General features: G+C 35.2%; 1 protein-coding gene across 4 annotated transcripts in view; it reads right to left on the bottom strand.

Annotated features, from left to right (window-relative positions):
- Window positions 1-22483, bottom strand: part of RAB28 (RAB28, member RAS oncogene family) — a 63415-nt gene that overhangs the window by 6505 nt on the left and 34427 nt on the right. For all 4 annotated transcript variants that reach the window (XR_007906463.1, XM_051798490.1, XM_051798492.1 and 1 more), the window contains exons 5-6: window positions 4234-4337; window positions 1290-1367 (exon numbers count right to left, since the gene is read on the bottom strand). Coding sequence is in view for 3 of the 4 variants with exons in the window: in XM_051798490.1 (XP_051654450.1) it covers window positions 1290-1367; window positions 4234-4337 (182 nt within the window). In the remaining variant the exon portion in view is untranslated. The remainder of the gene's footprint in view (window positions 1-1289; window positions 1368-4233; window positions 4338-22483) is intronic.

Genomic DNA, 22483 nt, shown 5'->3' with positions numbered 1-22483 from the left:
TAACACTTTTTTGATCTCCTAAATTTCACTGACAAAAACCAGTTGACTTCCAACTCTGGTACATACAGTTAAGCAAGTGTTCATATTTTAAATCATATAGTTACAGTTCCAATTTTTAAAAATAGTGAAAACACCTTTTTCCAATTAATTTATATGGTGCTAAACCAATGCTCTCATTAGAGCCATTTTGCATACAGCAATTACTGAACAGCATGAAGTGCAACAAAGCTCTGCTACGGTTTGGAGCAGGACATGCAGCAGGTTTGCCACATGTTTACAGTAGAATCCCTATATTTACATCCTTGCCTAACACAAACCAATGTAAAAGATGGGGGACAACCTTCCTGACAACTTTCCTACCCATCGCTGGGAAACATTCTCCCATCTCTCAGAGCCCTTTCATACAGAGGAAATGGCAGAACCCCCCTAAAATAACACTCATAATACAAAGAACAAAACACAAAACGCAAGGGCAGAAATTATACAGCTCCTTTAGGGGGAGATTATTTGGGACTGGTACAGTGAGAAATATCATTGCAGATGCCAGGGAGCCATAACAGCTACTCAAAAAGCATGATTCCACAAGTCTATCTGCTCTTGAGAATGGGTATACTGAACCAGAATAGGATTCTGTTTTCGGAATTTGTACTTCCAAATAAAAAGGGAAATAGTGACCTTACAAAGCCAACTGTCCTTCCCCAAGGCAGATGGTCACTGTATTACACAGGCACACAGTGAAGACTAAGACCTAAGATTAACCAAACAAAGGATTTGACATAGTTAACTCCTGACTGACAAATAATAAATTTTGCTCTATGACTGCAATGAATATTGATTTACAACGTTTCCACTCCCAGAAGCTCATGCCTTCTGTGACTTAAATTTGTAGTGTTCTAAAATGAGATTTGTTTTTAAATGCATATAGAATTAAAAAGGAATGATTGTCATTAAAACTGCATGAATGTACAGTATTTAATGTATATATAAGAATACCTTCCTTGTTACCTGTATATGCGTATACATACAGAAACTCGAGTGCTCTTTCTAAAAAAAATCCCTAAAATTCAAGTTTTTCCTTAATTTTTTGAACACGTTTGTTGTTGTTTCAGCAAGTTTATCCTGATAGATAAATAAAGAATTATTTTATTTTTAAAAAGTTGGGAAATTAAATAATTATCTTCAGAACAACATATGAAGATTGATTTAAAGGACAGCAATTAATACGCAATTAGATTATTTTTAATAGTAAATAAAATACTAAGAAAAATTAAGTATTTGTGGAAAATCACCTGTGATTGTTCCAACTCTGCTTTGTTTAATTTGATGCCGAGTATGTCAGCAGCAATTCTCTGAAAACACAGGAAGACCTATGGAAAAAAAATAAATTGCATTTAAATGATTAAAACCAGACATCCTTGAGGTTCTTTCAAATATATCAAACCATACTTGAACTGTAAACAATGAGATATACAAAATTATGACCTGTGCAAGCAGATCTGAAAATAACCTCATCTGGTACTTTCAATTTTGTTTAAAAATTTGAGAAAATAACTCAACAATGGTACAAGGAATGAACAGTATGCTGGATTGTTAAGCAACACTTCTACTCTGCCTCCAGAGACCTAAGTTTAAACAAGCTTTTACACAACCCACCTCTCAAATACTACTCTCAGTGCTATAAAATATGAATAAGGGTATTCACTAATGTTTAGCACAAAAATATATTACTAGTGTGTTGTGCAATAGAAAAGTTGATTTCTGAAATTTAGAACAACAGAACTGTGCATCAACATCACCAAAATCTCTACTACACACATTTTAAAAAACAGAATTATGAAAGACTTCTGAAGAGTCTTACAAAACATTATTTACCCTGAACAGAGGTATTTAGAACAAACAAGATGTAGTACGGCCTGCAGCAGCAATGTCACAGAGTTAGACTCTGGACATTTAATACATAATACTGGGTGGCAATGCTATCTTAAATAACTCCTTTAATTCATCTCAAGGCACTCCACCTATCTACCTGTTTAGGCAACTGCATTTTAAATGAGATTAAAGAAAACAACAGATGTTCAAGAGGAGCAGCTTAAGCTTGCACTGCTGCTGAACACTTATTGCCAAGCTACACGTTATATTTTATCTATTGGGCTGTTCGTCTGAGCTCACGATCTAAACTACTAACAAACATTGGTTTTCATCATGCAGCTGCCACCCCCAAAAGGTAAAGCCTGTGTATGTGTTCTCAGTCATTTTCCAATTTTGAGAGAAAATTCTGTAAATAACATTTTCACAATCTCTTATACCCGAGATGGAAACCAGTAACAAATTAGTGGCACAATTAACAAACTCTGGTAGCTTCCAAAACAATTGCTCTTCCTCTGAACTACATGGTCTAGTACTGGTCTGTTCTACTAACATCCACACAACATGAGAGGAAATACTGAGCAGAAATTCTGTGGTCCAGAGACCTCCTTTACCCCACACCAAGATCTCAGGTGTTCTGAGATACATCACCTGCCCTGAAGACACTTAGTGCACAAAACATCAGGCTCAAGTTCAGTGCTTTGGTTACACGATTTGATGGACAGTAAGACAGTTAGCTATATACTAAACCTTTCAGGAAAATTTTTCTCCCCCGAGGAGACTTTTGGGCTTTTATATATATATAAAATCATTTTTTGCAAACAAATCTGTTGGAAAGATCTGAGGTAAACAAAACAAACCATTTATCTTAACTGAGTAAAACTCCTCCAGTCTATATTCACCTTAGCAATGGTTGGCCTCTTCTTAAATCAGCGCCTAGGATAAAACCCCCATCCTTTCTACACAACTACCAAAACATATGAAGATTTTGAAAAGTCAGTGTGCAGTAACAGTGAAAGGGCTAATTCAAATTTACACTGAAACTAAGTTTACATTGAAACTAAAAATGAGCTACTGTAAACTACTTCTTTTCTTAGTAGATATTTAGGCAGAGATTTCTGGTTAATGCTTTCTAGGTATGTTCAGATTTACTTTTGTTTTTAAACAGTAAGTTATGAAAAGTACAATAAGTATATATAGTGTAATGCTGCTGTAATTCATGAATCAATTAAAAAGATGTAATGAAGATTCCTTTATAATTTGTAATGATAAATATGCCAATGTTATAAAATGAACTGATTTTTCTCCTTATCACCAAATCCCACAGAAAGGTTGTCTCCTTGAGAAAAGAATACATTTTATCAGATGCACATTTCATTGAGTGAAGTATTATAAAATTTTTCTCTGTTTCTAGTATAAAAAGCCTGTATTTTCCCACTTTAAACAAAAAATTATGCCAAAGATTTAACACAAACTATACAGAGAATCACAACTCACTGCATTTATAACAGCAGTAGTTCTACTTTACAGAAAAACTATTATCTTATAAAATTAGGCAGTCCACTGCAGAAGTTTCATCAAAGACCTTAAAACAACAAGTGATTCCATTTGTGTTACAGAACTATACTTCCATGTAATTGAACATGGTCTAACTCTTCAATAACATAAAAATAAAGTAAATTTTGTTGTCAACAGTAATATTAAGGAGACAGATACAAGACTCTTTTATGGAAATGACAAACATATTAGGCAAGTGACAGAAATCAAGTAAAACAATACATTATGATTTTATTTGACTGATGGTGTCAACCGAAAAGGAATGTTTTCTTTCGTATGCGTCCAACTAAAACAAATAACCCAGTTAGCTCAGAGTCAAAAGACTGTTCAAAAATGCACTCTGCAAAGCATCTGCTACGAATGTCAGAATGTTCAAATTTCAATGGGCCTGCAGAGGGAGTGTTTCTCATGGCTCAGGACTCATATTAAAAACTTTGACTGCAATAGGGTCTTGTCACATTATTTAGCAATTGTTGGAAGTTTCTATAAATAGGATTCCACCTGGAATGAATATATTTAATTACAGGCTGACAGCAAACAGAGATTTAGCTGGTCTCGGTTCTCAAACTGACGTGTAAGCTAGACCACTTCCATTAAAATCTGTATCTCAAACTGAAAATCAGACGAGAAGCCACTGTAATTTAATAACGATAATATACACTCATAGAAAGATCTATTTTTCGTGCAACTAGGGAAGCAACAAAGGACCTGCAGCAGCCCAAATTCTCAAAGGTTTGTTATGCGAAGTACAATAAAACTGCTGCATCTTGAAAAAAAAAAGACATCTAGAAGTTTCTTTTTTTTACTTACAGAATCTCCTGTCTTGGCTGACACAAAATGGCTACTGAAATTGTTTTCCTGACAAAATCGCTGGTGCTTGTCAGATTTCACTGTGCGCATATGCTCCAAGTCAACTAAAAATAAGTTGAAGAAAGGAAAAATTATTACACTGGAGCCCATTTAGTTACCTGTCTTAGAAATTATTCATTGGAAACAACATCAGATGCAGTATTTTCCTTTACAGGTGTATGCAAATGCAAGAGTCTTTTTATAATCATTTGCCAAAATAAAGGTAATGAATTACATCAGATTAATTTTATTTGCAAAACTAAAATGAAAACACAATTGAAACTGTATGGACAAAAGCAACAAATTTGTATCTCAAAAAAAGGACAAATTTGTTTCTGGATACACTAAAACAATTTGTAATAACTTTACTGCTAATAACATATGAAAATGAGACAGAACTAAATATTGCATATTCTGTTTGCAAGCATGATACATATTGGGGATTCCAGTGTAACCTAAAGACTTTTATAAAATAAAGTTCACTGAGCACATCTGAATCGACACATTTTTCCTAAGTAAAAAATGTAAATGAGTTACAAAGAATTTTATTGAAGAACATGGCAAAGCAAAAGCATTCACTATAATTAAAAAATTAACTGACTAAAAACAGTGATGCTTAGTTACCTATATATCAAACTTTAAATTCTATAAAGGTATAGTTCAGAAAATTTAAAAAAGTAAAATGCACATTTTGAGATGCACACATATTTCCATCTTTATCATTTTACAACCACTGAAAGCAGAGAAAAGCTTTCAAATGGTATTTTATGTCGAAAAGCACTGGTTGCTTCCAAAACCTCATGGAACTCAAGTCTTGCACAGTTTTATTGTGTACATTCCAGTTTCTCCAAATCTGATCCTAAGGTAATTGGAAACTATATTGAACAGTTTCTCTTTTTTTATTGCATTACGGTTTCTATAAGGCTGTTGACTCAATGCAGTCAAATTATAAGGCAAATATATTCAGAAGGATTTAAGGACAACCAGGCTCTTTGAGTCAATACAGGAAAAAAAAACTTAAACTGATTTCCTGAGGAAGGGACCCAACTGACTTGTAAAAACTTGTAAATTTGCAAATCTAGTAAGCCTGTATAATAGTGTCATTTGATTATCAGCTGAAAAAATGCTCTCCTACTACATAAAAGGTTTTATTTTTAAATGATATTGGAGGTCTTTAATTTGTAGGCTCTGGAGATTTTCTCTTGGAGATTTTTAGTCTAACAGCGGATTCCTACACTCTATTTATACTGCTTACCTTGGTTAATGTGGAGTTTTTGCCACATAGTACTGTTCCTTGCACATCAGTAAGGCCTTGTTCATAAGAACAGGCCTAAAATCATCCAGTTACCACAGACATTAATTTGTAAAGGACTAAAATACTAAGCTATTAACACTAATATTTGTAGTATGGTTTTTCCATAATACTAAATGTTGAGCATATAATATAGTTTCATTTAAAAAGAAAGGAAGAACAAATACATTTACTAAAATAAAACCCAAAGTCAGCAACAATTTTGTTAAAAACTCGTGCAATCACTTAACTTTTTCCTCTGAAAAATAACTACCATGAGAGAGACTCTTTTGAAATGCTTTTAAGAATAAAATACAGCATCCTGCCCAAAACATTTCATTGTTAACTATTATTTTTATGCTTCACATATTAGATTCAAGTGCAGCTTGGAAAACACAACAGTGAGATTACTCTTTTGGGAAAAATAAATATATATTTTCTTTGGTTTTATTTCATGAGCTTTTAAAGGAACTTTGACCCCACCTCCAGATTTCACTCATTGTATTTCTTTGACTATACTTGAATTCCAAACACCTACACACAGTTATGATAAAAATAGATGAATAGATAGATAGATAGATAGATAGATAGATAGATAGATAGATAGATAGGTAGATAGGTAGATAGACAGTATTTACACTATATTCCTCTAACATACCATGACATGCTTACATAACTCCACAAAGACAAGTTCACAATTTACAATCTCTCAAACTCTCCTTCCCAGGAAGGGAAGAATAGAGAGTGGACGAACAAAACAGCAGGTTAAAAGGCTGATGAATTTTAAGGAAGAAAACGCCACTGACATATCGGAAATCATATCCTCAAATGCCTCATCTTCTATGAAGAAACATCAAGAATACTATATGGTCAGGGGAGCACACACTTTACTACAGCAGAGAAATTAAAGCACACAAGACTGTAGAAAATAACAGACTGAAAGTGAAAAATCAAGGTGAAATTATGTTTCTAAATTTTGCGTAGTTCTCAGTCCTTCTCCCACTTACAAATATTGCACCTTATGCCTCCTGAATTTCAGGCAGTCTGCTGTGAACTGTACAGTCACTGTTATGCCAGGAGACTGCCAGGTGAGTGTCCATTGCACATTCTCAGCCCACAGTAATTCCAGGTAATTCATGTTACATCAGCTCTTGGTGAAAAAGGGTAGTTTTAGTACAAGAAAGAGTTTCAACCGTTAAAAAATATTTAACTATACAAAATTGCAGTGTGCAGTCAATGAAGGGCAATGATCCTAATTCCAATTCCTTTGCATTGCCCATAGGCCAAAGGCACAATCTGTTACTGAAGATCAGCTAAAAGACATGAATAGTTACCCTCCAGTCCTTTTTTCTGAGTATCTGACACTGGTCAGCTCGACAGGCAGAATTCTTAGCACACCAGGAGATAAGTCTTGTCCAGTTTTTATTTAGACATCACAGTAAAAAGACTTTAAAGAGAGCTTTGGAGGAGAAAAATTATTTTCTAAAAAAGATGTTTATAAGGAATGTAGGGATTTTATAGAAAGAAAACTAACAGCTGGCCAAGAAGGACTCATATGATGAGCCAATTAACAGCAAGAATAGATATTTTGGGATGAAGGATGATATGAGGATACACTTAAACCATGAAAAGTTTAAAGGCAAGGACAATTAAATTTTGGACAGAAAGAAAGCGAGTAAGATACATAAATACAGTTTGATTTTATAAACCAGGAAAATGATCTTGCAGAATATTCTAAATTACTAGAAAACATGTCATTGGCCAAGAAAAAAGGAATTACTGAAATTAAGATACAAAATGAGAACATTTTAACTGTGGTAATAGGCCATATCTAACAAAGGTCTCAAAGAAAGCATCTGCAAGATTTGGCCACACATCAAACACAAACATTTAGAGAAAGGCCCAAAGTGAAGTTTACGTGCCAGATGGTACAGTCATCCTCCTCATCTGAAGGGAATGAGAAAGAAGACAACAGCATGGCAAAATTAATAGCTTCATTTTTACCAAGTAGAATATAAACTGAATAGCTAGAGATTCACAGTGGGACGTATAAAGGACACAAGGTCACAAGTTTGAAAAGTGAAAAGAGATTTAACTATTTGCAAACAGTGAATCTCTACAGCACACAAATGTTGCAAATCAGTAGTTTGGGTCAAGTACTTGAATACAAGCTCTGCTAACTACATTAATAAATTATGTTTCCTGATCATGAAAAGCTAAAGCAAGCCCAGGGTGTGTAAACTTTGGAGAATGCAGTGAGGGTATTTCTTTGACCTATCACTTCAAAAATTCTAAACTTCTTAAAAATAGGACCAACAGGCAGAAAGGGTAGTTAAAAGTATAAATTAGCAAAGCAATAGTTAAAATGTCAAAGGATTACATTCCTAATTCTTTGGCTAGAAGGAACATTACATTATTATACTTATTATATACTTATATTTGCATTAAATGGAATACTTCAACTCAAATCAGGAGAAGCAGAAGGACATCATAAGCAATGGAGGAAAGAGGGGGTCACAGTACTGTTTCCCTGACTGGCCTGATGAGGACAGGAAAAAGGGGCTCATCAGCCCCCAAAGTACCTTTGAAATCCCTTTCTAAGCAAAGGCATCCACAATATGGGCCATTGTAGTTTTGCTCATCTTTATGCCTGAAATGCACACTAAAAATCTCGAGCAACAACTACAAAAAAACCCCCAGGGTTGCCAGATATTCTCCAAACATTATCTCCATTGCCTTACTTAACCTCTCCTGCAATCCGTCAAGAGCCCATCCTGTTGATTCTCTAAAATAAGACTAAACATTCACCTTTAAGCTTGTCTAGTACAAAGAGTCATTTCAATTAAAGCTAGCAAGATAAATTGCTGTTCCATACCTAACAGATCTATACACATCTGTGTGTACATGTCTTCCATAAAGACACCGGCACAACAAAAATAGGTTAGAAAATTCAGGAATCCAGACAGAACTTTGACCAAGCCAAACAGATCCAAGTCAAACTCTCCCCTCCAAGAATAAACCAGCAGAGATCAGCAAAAGTAGGTAAGGCTTACTAAAATACTTGCTCCTCACGAATTCCGGAGAGTTCAATTTTGATTTATAGGTGAGATTAAACAGAGATCTAGTGAGGTAAAAAAGAAAACAGAATGAGAAGTATGGAACTCCCACAGAAATCCCAAGGATACTCCCTTTAAGGCATTCCTGAAGATGTCCTGAAAATTCCTGCAAAGAAAACCAACTCCATCCCAGCCAAAACCAGCGCAGCAGAAAAAAAACAGATAAGAACAACACTGCAGAATTTAGGTAAGCAAAGAGATGCAAACACCATCACAGCCACCTTTGTGGAGAGCAAGTGGCATTTCAAAGAAGACAAGGACAAAATAGTAATTTTAAGTTAGAACCAGACAGACTTGATTAGGTTACATCTTCAGGTGATTGTTTACGAAAACATTTTCACTACCCTTGAAATTGCTACTATACATCACTTATTTGCAGTGAAAAGCTGATAAGACAATGTTAAATCAAAATGGGAAAGGAAACTGCATTTTAAATGACTGCAAGGTTATCTATCTATCCAATGATTAATAAATTCTGAACAAACATTTGAGACAGCAAAAACTGTTCTTCAAAGTCAAAACTCCATATAAATTTACTTGAGAAATTAAGAGTAAGTCTCTGAAATTTCAGTTTATTGGGCAGTAGCAAGGGAACAAAAAAATCTTAGAAAGTGCTAGATAAAACACAAATGGGTGCTTTACAATCCACTCACACTCAGCCATTCAACAGTAATTCAGTCTTGATTGAATAGTTCTGCTGCTTTTGACTTCAGACTCTGAAACCACTAATGGTAAATAAATTGATGTCAAATTTATTTCTCTTACACTATTTAGATATATGTGTAATCCCATAAGATAAAAAATGGCCTGCAATGAGCCACATAGCACCACTGTGCAGGAACAACCATTTCCATTCCAATACACCCTATCTATGTGGAAAACCAATGGTCAGGCAGCTTAAATATTACTTTAACTCACCTGCTTTGCTAAATTACCTAGAACAAATATAATTAGCTCACCAGAGTTTGCTTTGAGGAATAAAGTGTGATATCAAACCCCAGAACTGCACTGTCTTAAAATTAAGGCAATAATAAAAGACATGTAACAATTTACCAGAGTAATACAACTGGTACAAACACAAAGCCAGTAAGAATTTTAAAATATGTATCTTCAGTTAGAAGAATGATCAGTGTTCTGGTTTTATAATCTTTCAAAATTATACAAGTAAATAACTGCACATATTCTAAAAAGACAACAGAACATCATTTATGCAGAATGTAAAGACTGCTACTCATCCTATTTATCTCCCTTTCCCACAGGACTGCCAGTCTCTTCTTTCATAACATCACTGGAGAAGAACTCCATGTAAAACTACAGGGTTTTTTTAAGTAAGAAAACATCCATTTTGCATGAATCTTCCTTTCATGTAATTCTGGAAGAAACACAAATAGATAACTTGCACAGGTACTTCCAAACACCTGAGAAAATAGTGACATTACTTGCTGAGAATGGCATTAACAGCTGAGTGCCACACATAACGCATGGGAAGTAAGTCTGACTGTTTAAATTTGTTGGCATTCCTCCTGGATAGTGAGATTACACTTGCAAACTGTAAGCCCTTTCAAATGATTATACCAGTGATAACTAACCTAACCACTTTCTAAACCTTATGTATGAAAAGAAACATGACAGTTCAGAGTGTTTCAGTAAAGAGACGTCTCTCCACCCAAATCTGACCATCTTTCACTTCCAGACCTTGAATTGTAATAACTGCAAGGGATTCTGTTGCAAAGGGGCAGTTCTGTTTAAGATGAACTTTTTTTTATTGATAACAGTATTTTCCATTAAAACTGGTATTAGTACACAAACGAAGTTATAGCTCTCTAGTTTGTTAGATATCTTACATATTATAACTGTTTCATATTTCAATATAATTAAGGGTAGTTTTAAAGTTATGAGTAAATATCTTTATTAATCTATGGTACCACACAAAAATATATTCTTTTATAGTATGCTGTGAAAAATGAAATATAAATCTTTCTGCAAAGCACTTGCAGCTGTGCACACAAAGTATACAATTACATAATGTTTAAATAATGAGCTATCACGATTAGCCCACACAGACATGACAAGTAAAATGCTCTAATAATTTATTAATTTGATTTACATGTGCTTAAAATTATGTACACATTTTCTCTTCTGAAAATACTCCAGGGTCATAAAAAAGGTGGCTGTATATGTATATGACAATGCCTTTTTCATCCTATTTTTTTGTATAATTTCAGACTGATTTCCGTAAGAACACACATAGCTTGAGCAACTGAAGACCTAACAGACTGAAGACAACAATAGTGTTATACAGCATTAATACATGCTGCTCAACAAGTGCAGTCAGTTTAACTTCAGAGCGTGAAGGTTCTGCTTCTCCCATGCATAATCAAATGTGCATGAAAAAGGGAATAAAAAGGGATTTCTCCAAGAGGTGACAAATATCCACTATTCTAAAGAATAAACCAGAAATCAAGCTGAACACTGAGAGCAGCATTCTAGGCAACAGGATTTACTTTCCAGATCATCAGACCTCAATGCTGTAGCATGTCAGCAGAGAATAGCTTAGCAGGTCCCACTGCTCTGGCCAGAAGGAACCCTCTCAGGCCTCTTCTGCCATAAGCAGTATTACCCAGTCTTAACCAAATTCTACCATCAATCCAAAGAAAAAAGTAAAAAAAAAAGAGCAAGAAAAAAAAAACCTCTCTAGCTTTTTATTGCATAGCTTACCAGTAACCTACTGCTTTCCAACTAAAAGATGGAGCTATTTCATTACATTTTAGTATTTAAAGAATTTTTCAATAGGTTACTTAGAACTTAAAGCCTTTCATTTCCTATTTAGACACAGAGGTTCTTTCTGTGTAAATAAAAAAAAAATCTAATTTCTGGTGGTATTAATAATTATTATTATCCAATATAATAACATAAGAATAACCAGATTTATACAGAAATAACAATAAATTAATCTGCCAATAAATTTTACCGAGTCTACAGCACTATCAGACTTCATGTATTAGCTAGCTTTTTGAAAATCTATTTTGATCTGGTACTTTAAATTACTACAGCACACGTTCTCAAATATTCAATCCCAAATGTCAGAGGGCAAACTGCAGCTTTTCGTAGTTAATTTTTTGTTAACACTTTCAATCTTTTTCTCACACTAAAACTGTATAACTGCCAAGAAAAGAAAACTCTTCCATGGAAGCCCTGAAAATTATGCCACTACTCTGATTTAAGGAAGCTCAAAACGAAATATAAATATAGTTTCCGTACAGATTTTCTCAGTAATTTTTTTAGGTTATCAAGAAAACATCTAGAGTGTTGATCTGGTTATACTCATGTCAGACAAACTACATGTCACATTAACTACCTCCAGGAAGTTATTCCAAACACAAAATAAACTGTTTATGCCGCTTCTCAGATAGATAGCATGACAGAGTGTTATTAATTGAAGACAGATGAAATACATTAATTTGATTGCAAGCATGTGTTTACTTTATTACTGTCATGTACCCTCTACTGCTGATGCTTCCCTATGAGGACACAGTAACAAATCAAACGTTGTATTAGAAGACTTGCTAAGGCAGAATAATAGCTGGCGCTGCACTTTAATACTTAAAAAACTATACTTAACATTTCCAGCTACAACAGGAAATTACTGGTTTCACAAAGCAAAAAAAAAAAAAAAAGGTAGCTTAAAAACTCATGTAATTTACACAGAACACTGTAACACTTCCTCCTCTAAAAAAAAAAAAAATTGGAATTATCAGCCAATATGCTTCTCAATAACTAAACAAAAATACAGCTTTCTAAATGTCAAATCTATGATCTGAGCTCCTTCCAAAAGGCAAATTCCTACAGACACAAGACATGAAAATGCATGCCTAATATGGGAAAGGAAAGGTGAACAATTCCTAGGTCCAGTTAAAAACAAAAAGACATGTTGCCTGTGAATGAGGTTTGCCTGGTTTTATGCACATCTCTCTTATAGGTCTCCACTAGTTTGTACAAAGATATGTGGGATTCTCTGTCTTCTCAAGAAATGACATACAAAGACACAAAATCTGCCATAAGCTTCTTGGAATAAGGATATTTCACATAAAATCACATTGCTATCGCCGACAGTTTGTTCCAGCACAGGAAACAAAGAATGACAATTTCTACAATTCGCATGATCTCTGATTTATGAAAGTAGCTGTTATATTAAGTTTTTTACTTTATACTTTTATTTATAAAAATACCCCATATTAAATGAGACTTTCAAGTACTATTAAACAATAAACAATTACAGTACTTTTGCTGAAGCTATAAAACACAGTGGTTCTTGTGCATCTTAGGTTAATGAAGTTAACACCTCCAAGATCTAAAATAGGTTTCAACAGAAACCAAGAAAAGCAGCCAGAAGCAAATGCCTCCATCTCAGCACACCAAGTGCAGCTAAGTAAAGAGGACACAATGTGACAGGATTCTTGCCTAATAACAAGCATGTTTAATGTCTGGTAGATGGCAGATTATTTTTAAGATGATGTTAACCTTTACAAATACAAACAGCAGGCATCTTTTCACACGAGAGTAAATTTTCTTATGAAGAATAAAACAATACACCCAAGTTTCTTTTCAAAACTAGTATGACAGATGACTTGCTTACACAGCTTGAAAAGACAGTTAAAGAGAAAATAAGAATAATTTTTTCTAAGCTAGACATTTCTCGTTTTTATTTCTTAATAAATTCTTGACAGAAATTCTTGACAGTCAAATTCTTTGACTGAACATACTACGACTACATTGACAATTGGAATCTGATCCTTTCTGCTAGGTACCTATACCCCTTATCCCTAACTCTAATGCTGACATTTTTGGAAACAAGTATTCAGAAAAGATTATATTATTAAACTAATACAAAATTGAGCCACCTTGAATATTATAATTGGAGAACTCTACTTTTTTTTTTCTTTTTAAAAGGATATCATAAAGCCACAATAAGCAACAGAGGTGGATTAAAGGCATGTGTTGACTGTCTCCTCCCCACATTGCAACTCAAGTAACTAAGCAGGCTGAAGAGCTATCCACGTAGAGACAGTGGCATAGCAAACACATGACCAAGTTAACTCAGAGTGCATTAATCTGGGCACAAGGAGTTCAGACGTAGCACACACACCTCTGTGCAGATGATTTTACCACATATCTCTGTTTACCGTCTGCAGTGTACAGACCTAAACAAATACGCCCTCAGGGTAAGTTTAACAAATTAAGTGGGGTTGTGAATGAAAGAACATGAAACACTTTTGTGCATTCTGGTACAGAGAATAAATAGCCTGGCTTCAAAAAATTAATGTCACTCTCAAAAGCATCATCTCACAGGACTTTAATGTTCTCTAATTTCACACCTTTGGTTAATTAGTTCTTATTTTCCACAGAGAAACATATCCTAAGATTACAAGCTCCTCCTGGAAAAGAAGACAGTTTGTTCACTGTAGCTTTTTATCCAGTCAGTCAGTGCCAGTGCCAGTTTATAAGCCCTTTGCAATTAGTAATAGATCATCTGCTGACTAATTCACTTCCCAATAAATTAGGCAAATATCATTCTTATTTTTACAAACAGAAAATGAAACATGTATGAAAAGATAAATTTAATGCCTTGCTAAGATCACAAGAACTTTCACTGAACCATCAACTTACTGCTTTGTAATTTACTGTGATGACTGCAATACATTTTGTAAAATGTTCATATGAACTACTATGGAAAAGTTAATTTCTATGAACCTAACTTCAAAAAACACATTTCTCTTTAGATTAGACATTGCTGGTTTTGACAGTAGCTCCCAAATTTCCCTATAATGAACTTCAATGACTGCCCTAGCACTCTGAAAGAAGACAAAAAAACGAGAGACTCTTCTTTGATTCAACATGAAATGAATTTTATCAGGATCACTGAAACTTTAAAAAGAAAATGTTTAAATTGATTTAGCTGAGCTACTAGTTACAAATTGCTGGATACAACAGCTTTTTTCACAAAATAAATTCCCTCCTTATAATAATGTATATAATAATAATGTATAATAATTAACATTTTATGTTTTAGGACAGAGGTTAAAAAAGTGTAAAAAACAAGAATCTTAATTTCCCACTAATCTAATTATAGATATCCTTTGTTTTGGTTGAATTTAACAATTTCCTAAGCTCAATAGAGTGTAAAAAAAGTTATAACAGTGATGCAATTACTGAAATTCAAAGTTAAGTGAATGTTTTTTAAGAGGTTCTTTAGTACATTAGTGAAGACATAAAGCTGCAATGTACTAAATATTCAGAAGATGGTGCTAGTCCAATATATCCACAAGCCATGGGTGGATCAGCTTTTCTTCATCTCTTTCAAATGTTTTCTCCAATTTTGATGTACCTACTATATCATCACTGAATTTATCAATACCAGGAAAAGGTACAGTCATCTTCATTTAATATTAAAGAACATTACTAAATGATATATAATTCTAAAATGCACAAAGATTTAGTGGATTGACAGGCATAAAGTATAAAGTTCACTGTAATTTCATAAACTCAAGGTCTTGGGATCTCAATAAAACTCATACAACATATCTTACATTCTGCTTTCAGTCACTCACATCTGTCTCCTTTTGCAGTCAAAAGCCAAAGCTTCTGGTCACCCTTTCAAGACCTACCAATGCCAGCACCAAAGCTTGGAAAATCTCACCTGTTCCACTCCTGGCTCTTCATTCCTGCCTTCATGTCACAGAGCACTGTTCTCCCATCACCTCCTTAGGAGGCCATGCAACTCCCACAAGCTTATGAGGCTCAATGAGCTGATCCATGTTAAAAATAACCATTTCTTTTTGCATCGTCCTGTTTAACCCAGATGAAGTCACAGATCCGATTTCCCATGGAGCAGTGGTGCCAACTTCAAGCTGCAAACTGGCTTCAGCACAAAACCTACCAATTGTAGAACTGCAGCCTCCATGAGCTTGGAAGGGCTGAATTCCTTGTCAGCATTGAAAAGGGCTGGCAAGTTAACAAAGTCAGTCTCATTACTGCATATGAAAAACTATTTTTTTCATATTATTAAAGGCAGATATCTACTTATTAAGATACTAGATGCAGTCTGTAGCTATAGACAGAAATCAAAACAAACTCCACCTACCTTCCCCCCACCAATTCCCTACAAAATCTTGAACACATTTGCAGTTCTGCCTATAATTCAACCATTCTACAATGCTTTCCAGACTAGGTACAAGTTGTACAAGTAATTTCTTCCACAAATAGTAAATCCGGACATACTTAAACATCAAGCAAAAAACCTTATCCTTACCTAGCAGTTCCTAAAACAGTGTTTTCCAAATAATGCATAGGAACATATCTCAGAGTAATATATTTCATGAAGCCATGGAAAGAAACTATTAATACCAAACTTGCTCCTATAAAAAGCATTTACCTAATAAATAACAATTCCTCAGAGGACCCATGCCAGCATTCTTGATGGCCACTGCTGCATCCATCTCTACAGACTGTTTCCACAGGTATGCTTCTGTTGACTTCACGCCAAGCAGCCACGTTAAAAACTGGCTGTCCTCTCAAGTGTGATGCTTTTATCCAATACTCTGAATTACTTGCTTCTAACAAAGCCAACCCAGGTCAGCTCCAGGGCCCTTCCATGCCTGATTCCATTGTGCTTCCAGCAGATGTAATAAGGAGTTGGAGACACTTAGTGCTTCTCCTACATATCCCTCTGGGAACTCTACCACAACAAAAATTATAAATAAACATTAAATCATTCACTGGGATATAAAAGCAAGCCTTAAATGTTCAAAGAGCAGGCCAAGTCTGTATTACTGTTATTACAATAAACCTCCAGCATTAAGCAATTTCAAACATCAGTTCTTCATCCAAACCTTTTTCAATGTAGAGGCAAGATTGGCACATATCTGAGTGAAATTACTCAGTTACTAGGCAATTTATTATTGCTTAACTGTTCCATGTGTATCAAATCCTGTTTAACAGAAGCCCAGTTTTCTTCCATTTGGAAGCTCTTGTAACTAATTATTACCAAGCCAAACTGATTTCAACTGGCAGTTAAAAAATTAATTGTACAACTCAACTTTATATTAAATTATTTTTTATATGAAAACAACTGCTTAGCAAAGAAACATAACATACTCCAATTAACTATAAAAGGAGAAATCAAACCCAATAATATTCAGATCAAGGATAGTACATTTATCAGCTAATTCTTAAACTGAGCCACAAGTGCTGTCAGCTAAGCACTTCCAAACCTTCTCATGTGACAGTACCACTACAGAACAAAAGGAACCCACAGGTCCATTTTAACAAGAACTCCTCCTTGTTCTGTTCACCTGAGGCTGGAATCAACTCTCTGTGCAGGGCTACCATGACTGCAGATGCTAAAAGCAAAATTGGGTTAAGTCAATCATGAAATCACCTCCTCAGTTTGGGCTGTGTTGTGGGGAATACATCACTGAGAACAGCTAAATTTGGACACATATATGCATCCTAATACATTTTTGGTCAGGATTCACTCTAATTTGAAAATATTAAGCACATAAGTTATAGTTCAGCTGGGACTTCTTTTTGTAAACTTTTTAACACTTTTTTTCTAAAACTTTCTAAAACCAAAGGTGATTTTAAGAGTTTCTGCTTCATCCCATTTTTGCTGAAGTTAGAGAAATCATCTGTATCTGACTTAAAGCAGAACTTAGTTGTTGAAAGTGTATTTTCCCAGATCATTTGGTCAGTCATGACTTCAAGCAGTTAAACAAACCCATTCTACGTTTTATAGTTCAGAGTCCTCAGGGATCAGCAGCACTTTCTCTGCTAGGTTTGAAAAAGAAAGGTAGAATATGTGTCAAGAAGTTAACAAGTCCCTTATAAACAGCCTCAAGATATTATCTACTAAAAATTGAGCATGGCTACCATGATGACCTACTTTCTTTGTGACTTAGTACACTCTTCCTCTTCCAGTATACATTAAGAGGGCATGGAGGCACAGGCACAATTTCCATGCGTAAAATTTTATGAATTAGGATAGTAAAGAGACTTTAGTTTATGGTCAAACATTTGTTTAGGCCATCATTGAGCACTCTTTTACAAATTTATGTCAACGTCATAACTCCATTTAAAACATATTTCTAAAATTATATTAACATGTTCGATTTTTAGAACTTTTCATCAACACAAGTTTATTTAAAACAGACTAGGCAAGAAGTGGGATTTTCAGGAGTCTGTGAGATTCACACAGCTGAATTTGTTAAGAGTAGATACTGTAAAGAAAGACCTTGAAGGCCTAAAATTAATCACCAGGATTACTCAAATACTCAGTACTTCACTATGTCCCACAGACTTCTTAATTATTTTATCCAAAGACTGTTGTATTGAAAAATAAATGAGACTGTGAAGCAACCACCAGAATTCAGCTCACATTCTCTCACCTGCACTGTTCCAACCAATCAGCTACAAAGTAATACACAAAAAGACAGCTACACGACCTAAGGCTCTGAGGTCAAAATTGCAAGGGGTGGGTGTGTGCGTGTGAGGGGCGTTTGTTCACTGTTCTAGAGGGTTTTTTGGAGGCTGGAGTGGGGGAGAAGAAATTGTAACAGCTCGAGATCAGGAATTTGTTTTGGTTTGGGTTTTTTTTAAATCTGGTACTCAAAGGTATAACTTATATACTTGCTGGTATAACCCACGCCAGCAAGCTGCCTCAAGGAGCATTCACTCAACAGCAGGTATTGAGGTGGGAAAATAAGAAACACTGAAACCACAGTGATCATTCCTTGATACACACCCCAGTTTCAGGCAGCCTGCGTTCCTCAGCCTGACACTACATCTCCAGGTTCTCAGGAATACATCTGAAATGTCTCATTGCACTGGTGGACCAGCCCTTCACAAGTCTCTGTGGTTCCCTTCCCATGTGTACTTTTGGCTTCTACAATGAATAGAACTTCCACACATTCACAATGTGAAACAGTAATTTCATCTGTTTATTTTAAGCTACTTAATAAAAAAGCATGAGATTTTCTCGGGTTTGTACTGAAAAGATGCTGTATAATGGTTCTCTACTCTCTTCTCATGGTTTTATACACCTGTTTGTCTTTTTCCTACTGTTAAGGAACTCCATCTATTTTGTCCCTCATATAAATGCTTTTTCATTCTTCTGTCATTATTGCTCTCCTATTTACATTGTCTATATACATACATATCACCTAAACTTTTCCCAATTCTTCAGGATAATTCTGTGATTCCTACCCAAAATTCTAATCCCAATCTTATGAGAGCTTTACAGTTTGGCACCAGGTATACACACTGTGTCAGAACGAAACTACTCACTGGGCATTTTGTTTGTCCTACCTGTTCCTTCTTTTCATTTCAGAAATGATAGTGGGAAATTTTTAGGGAATTCTAACTGAACAACACAAAAACAAGACATGCAAGAAACTGGAAGAGATAAACTTTTTGGGTTCTTGTTTGCTAAACACGTTTGTTATGAAGTCATGACGTACTTACACGTATAAGCAGAAAAAAATTACAAAATAACTTTAAAAGAATTTACATTGCAACCCAGCTCATCTTCACCAGTTGCCCATGCAAAGAAAACAAGGACATATTGTAAAGACAGATGTGTCAAATGGAAATCATACCAAACCTTCAAATCCAAAACATCTGGCTGCACACCACAGGCTATACTGTTGGGGGCAAAAATGATACTGAAGGTATCCACAAGTGTGGAAACCCCAACACAGCAGCTGAAGTGTAACAAAGCAACAAATACCAAGACCAAGATAGTGACAGCGCCAGTTACGATATGCTGTAATCTGCTAAGATTAAAAGCCAACAGACACCTCAACAAACTCAATTAAAAAAAAAAACTGCAGCTTTGAAGAAACTTCAAAAGCGTCTTTGATTATTAATTAACATTCTGCTGCCACACAAAACAGTCAAAGATTACAACCATGTATCTGCCAGGCTTCCAAACTGTATGAAGACAACTCCACATCCAAATGTATGCTCTGAAGGAGCATCAGTGCACACTAACATAGTAAGCTTGAGCTAAGTGAACTCAGTGTCCCCCTACCACAGGGTAACCTGGTGGGACAGGTCACACCTGCTCACACTGCTACCGTACGTGCCACATCTGGGAAGGCCTTGCAGTGACAATGTCTCACTTATGGAATAGACCAGTTAGGACAGGTTAAAAGGAAATTGCCCAAACTCCAGAGATACATATACATGGTCCTTAGGTCACAGAGCATTTTATATTCCAGCCCCACCACCCCCAGCATCCGTAAAGACAAACTGTTCTTGAAGGAACTACTTTTTTTTCTCTGAAAGCTCCTTATAAAAGGTGGATTGAACAAGGAACAGCCTAAATCTTTCCTCTTTCTTTTAAATACTCAACATCTGATAAATTCTCTGCCTGTTTCTGTCCAACAGATTAGTCAGATTTGGTCACCTGGACTAAAAAAAAAGAAATCCTATGATTACCTCAAAATGCTTAAAACATGAGCAGGACTATAATGCCTGCAAAATATGGCACAAGGGAAGTATTATCCTTCTATGCTTAGTCTTGGAACTTGGGAATTTCAATGAACAAGATCCCTCATTAGAATCACATGGGGACAGATGTACTTACATGGTGGGTGGGCATGGGTGGACATCAGCCCCTCCAACCCCTATAATGAGCAATTTCCTCAGATTCAAAGAAAAATTTCATAAAAAGTTAAAGAGAAATGGCAAGTTGCCTCCTATTACCACTGGTCTAACTGCTTGGGCTGCTGGTTCTATAAAACAGGTTTTTTTCAAAGAAAATTATTGTTAAAACCATTTGGCTGAAAGTGAAGAGCTATTGAAAAGTAGAGTCAAACTGGCAGGTTGCTCTTAAAATTCCCCCCACCACTTTTATAAGTATCGTTTTGCTTGTGGCTTTTAACAGCTGTTCACACACGCCTAAGCTAGATGTGAACTTTTATTTTCCCAAAACTAAATGGGAAGCTTTAAACAGCATCTGATTTAATTTTTTTTTAATTAAAAGCAGAGGTTAAAAGGACCATGGAAATGGATGATGCAGCTGTGCTGATGCTAGGGAAAAGAATTCCAGAACAAGAAGTGAGGTAGAGTAAACATGAAGTAAGTTTCACAACACTAAGTGCACACCACATTAAGTGATTCTTTTTTAGCTAATAGCAATTTAACTCTGTGTGTCTTCAGAAATGTTTTTCAAAATTAAACTAAATTGTATTTTGCAAATATAATACAATTTGGATATCTAGTATGCTTTTGAGCAATTCTAAAATTAGTTCCAGAATGAAGTGGCTTCACAGGTTCCAATTATTCCCATATTCCTTTAGAAACTCAGAAAACTCAGACACACAACTCAGAACTAACTCGCTAATATTGCCATATATATTTACCGTTTGGTTCTCAAAAGAATTCAACCTCCCCTGCATTTAAACATCTTAGAATAATTAAATGTTTAGAGTCAGATTTGCAATGGTACTGAGAGACTGAAAGATGCAAGCAGGTATTCATAGGAGCACTTTTAAAAGTACCAACTAGGCAATGGCTTAACCACCTCTGAAAGTCTCACCAGACAGCAGTCTACATTTTTAAGCACCAGTATGCTCAAAAAATTCTTTCCTCTTGGCCTAATTACTTAATACATAGCACCAGATAATAAATTCAAACAAACAACCCACAGAAATAATAAAGGTTCCATGGTTTATTTCTACTTGTACACATAAAGTACAAAAGCACACAATGACAATACAATAATTCTAGATAGATATTTAAAGGGTCTTTTCTACTAAAATTCTTATGAAAAACATAAAAGCATTTCTAAAGCAGAAAATTCATAGGATTATGAAGGAAATGCCACATTAATTCGTGTGGATTATGTACCCTGCAGACTGTAACAACTCCAAAAGAAATCTTTTCCAGTGCACTAGTAGAGCTGCTATTGAAATCAAAAGACTTCGGTAGTTCATCCATCAAGCTTATTCAAAGAAGCTGCTAGAACTTCCATGACTAATATAGTACAACCCAAAAGAAAAACCAAACAAAACAAACAAACAAACAAAAACAAACAAAAGAAAAAAAAAAAAAAAAGAAAACAAAACCTTGGTGTCCATACTGGGCTGATGAAGTGACACTCCCAGATCATCTATGGATGAAAAAGAAACCAAACAACATCAAGAGCATTCCCTCTGCACTAAGCACAAGGAACTAAGTGTAAAGAGAATGGAGAAGATGAAAAAGTGGAAGAAGAGAGACATCTAATCCAGCCTGGACAGCAGAGTCTAACAGAGAGAGGTAGGTGGAAAAGAAAATTATAGTGATCCAATCATTTGTTTGCCTCCCTTGTCCACCCACATACAAGAGACTCAAGAATGAGAAATAAACTACTCAGAATAAATCTGAAAATCTGAGCTAATCAAAACCACGAATCCAGAATATTCTAATCACTTCCAATAAAACACTACAACCTGGATCCCTGCCTAGGGTTCCCCTGGGACATTCCTCGTCTTTGATGATGTGAAGCCTTGATTTCTGTTGGGTTAGTTCCTTGCTGAATCCAAGGTACAGTCAGACAAAAGAAATATAATTCACAAGTAAAACGGTTTATGCAGGTGTATATAAATTACATTTGTGCACTTTAACACATCAAAGGTAACAAATAAAAGTTCACTACAGGTAAACACACTGACACAGCAAATACAGTATTAACATTTCTGAATCTTTACCAAAAAACCCACCATGACTTAAGAACCAAGATTAGTATACTGTACAACACTTG

This window comes from Manacus candei, unplaced genomic scaffold, assembly GCF_025592945.1.
Source record: "Manacus candei isolate 608988 ecotype Guabito, Panama unplaced genomic scaffold, ASM2559294v1 h1tg000048l, whole genome shotgun sequence".
NCBI lineage: Eukaryota > Metazoa > Chordata > Aves > Passeriformes > Pipridae > Manacus > Manacus candei.
This window is presented reverse-complemented; position numbering and strand designations above follow the sequence as displayed.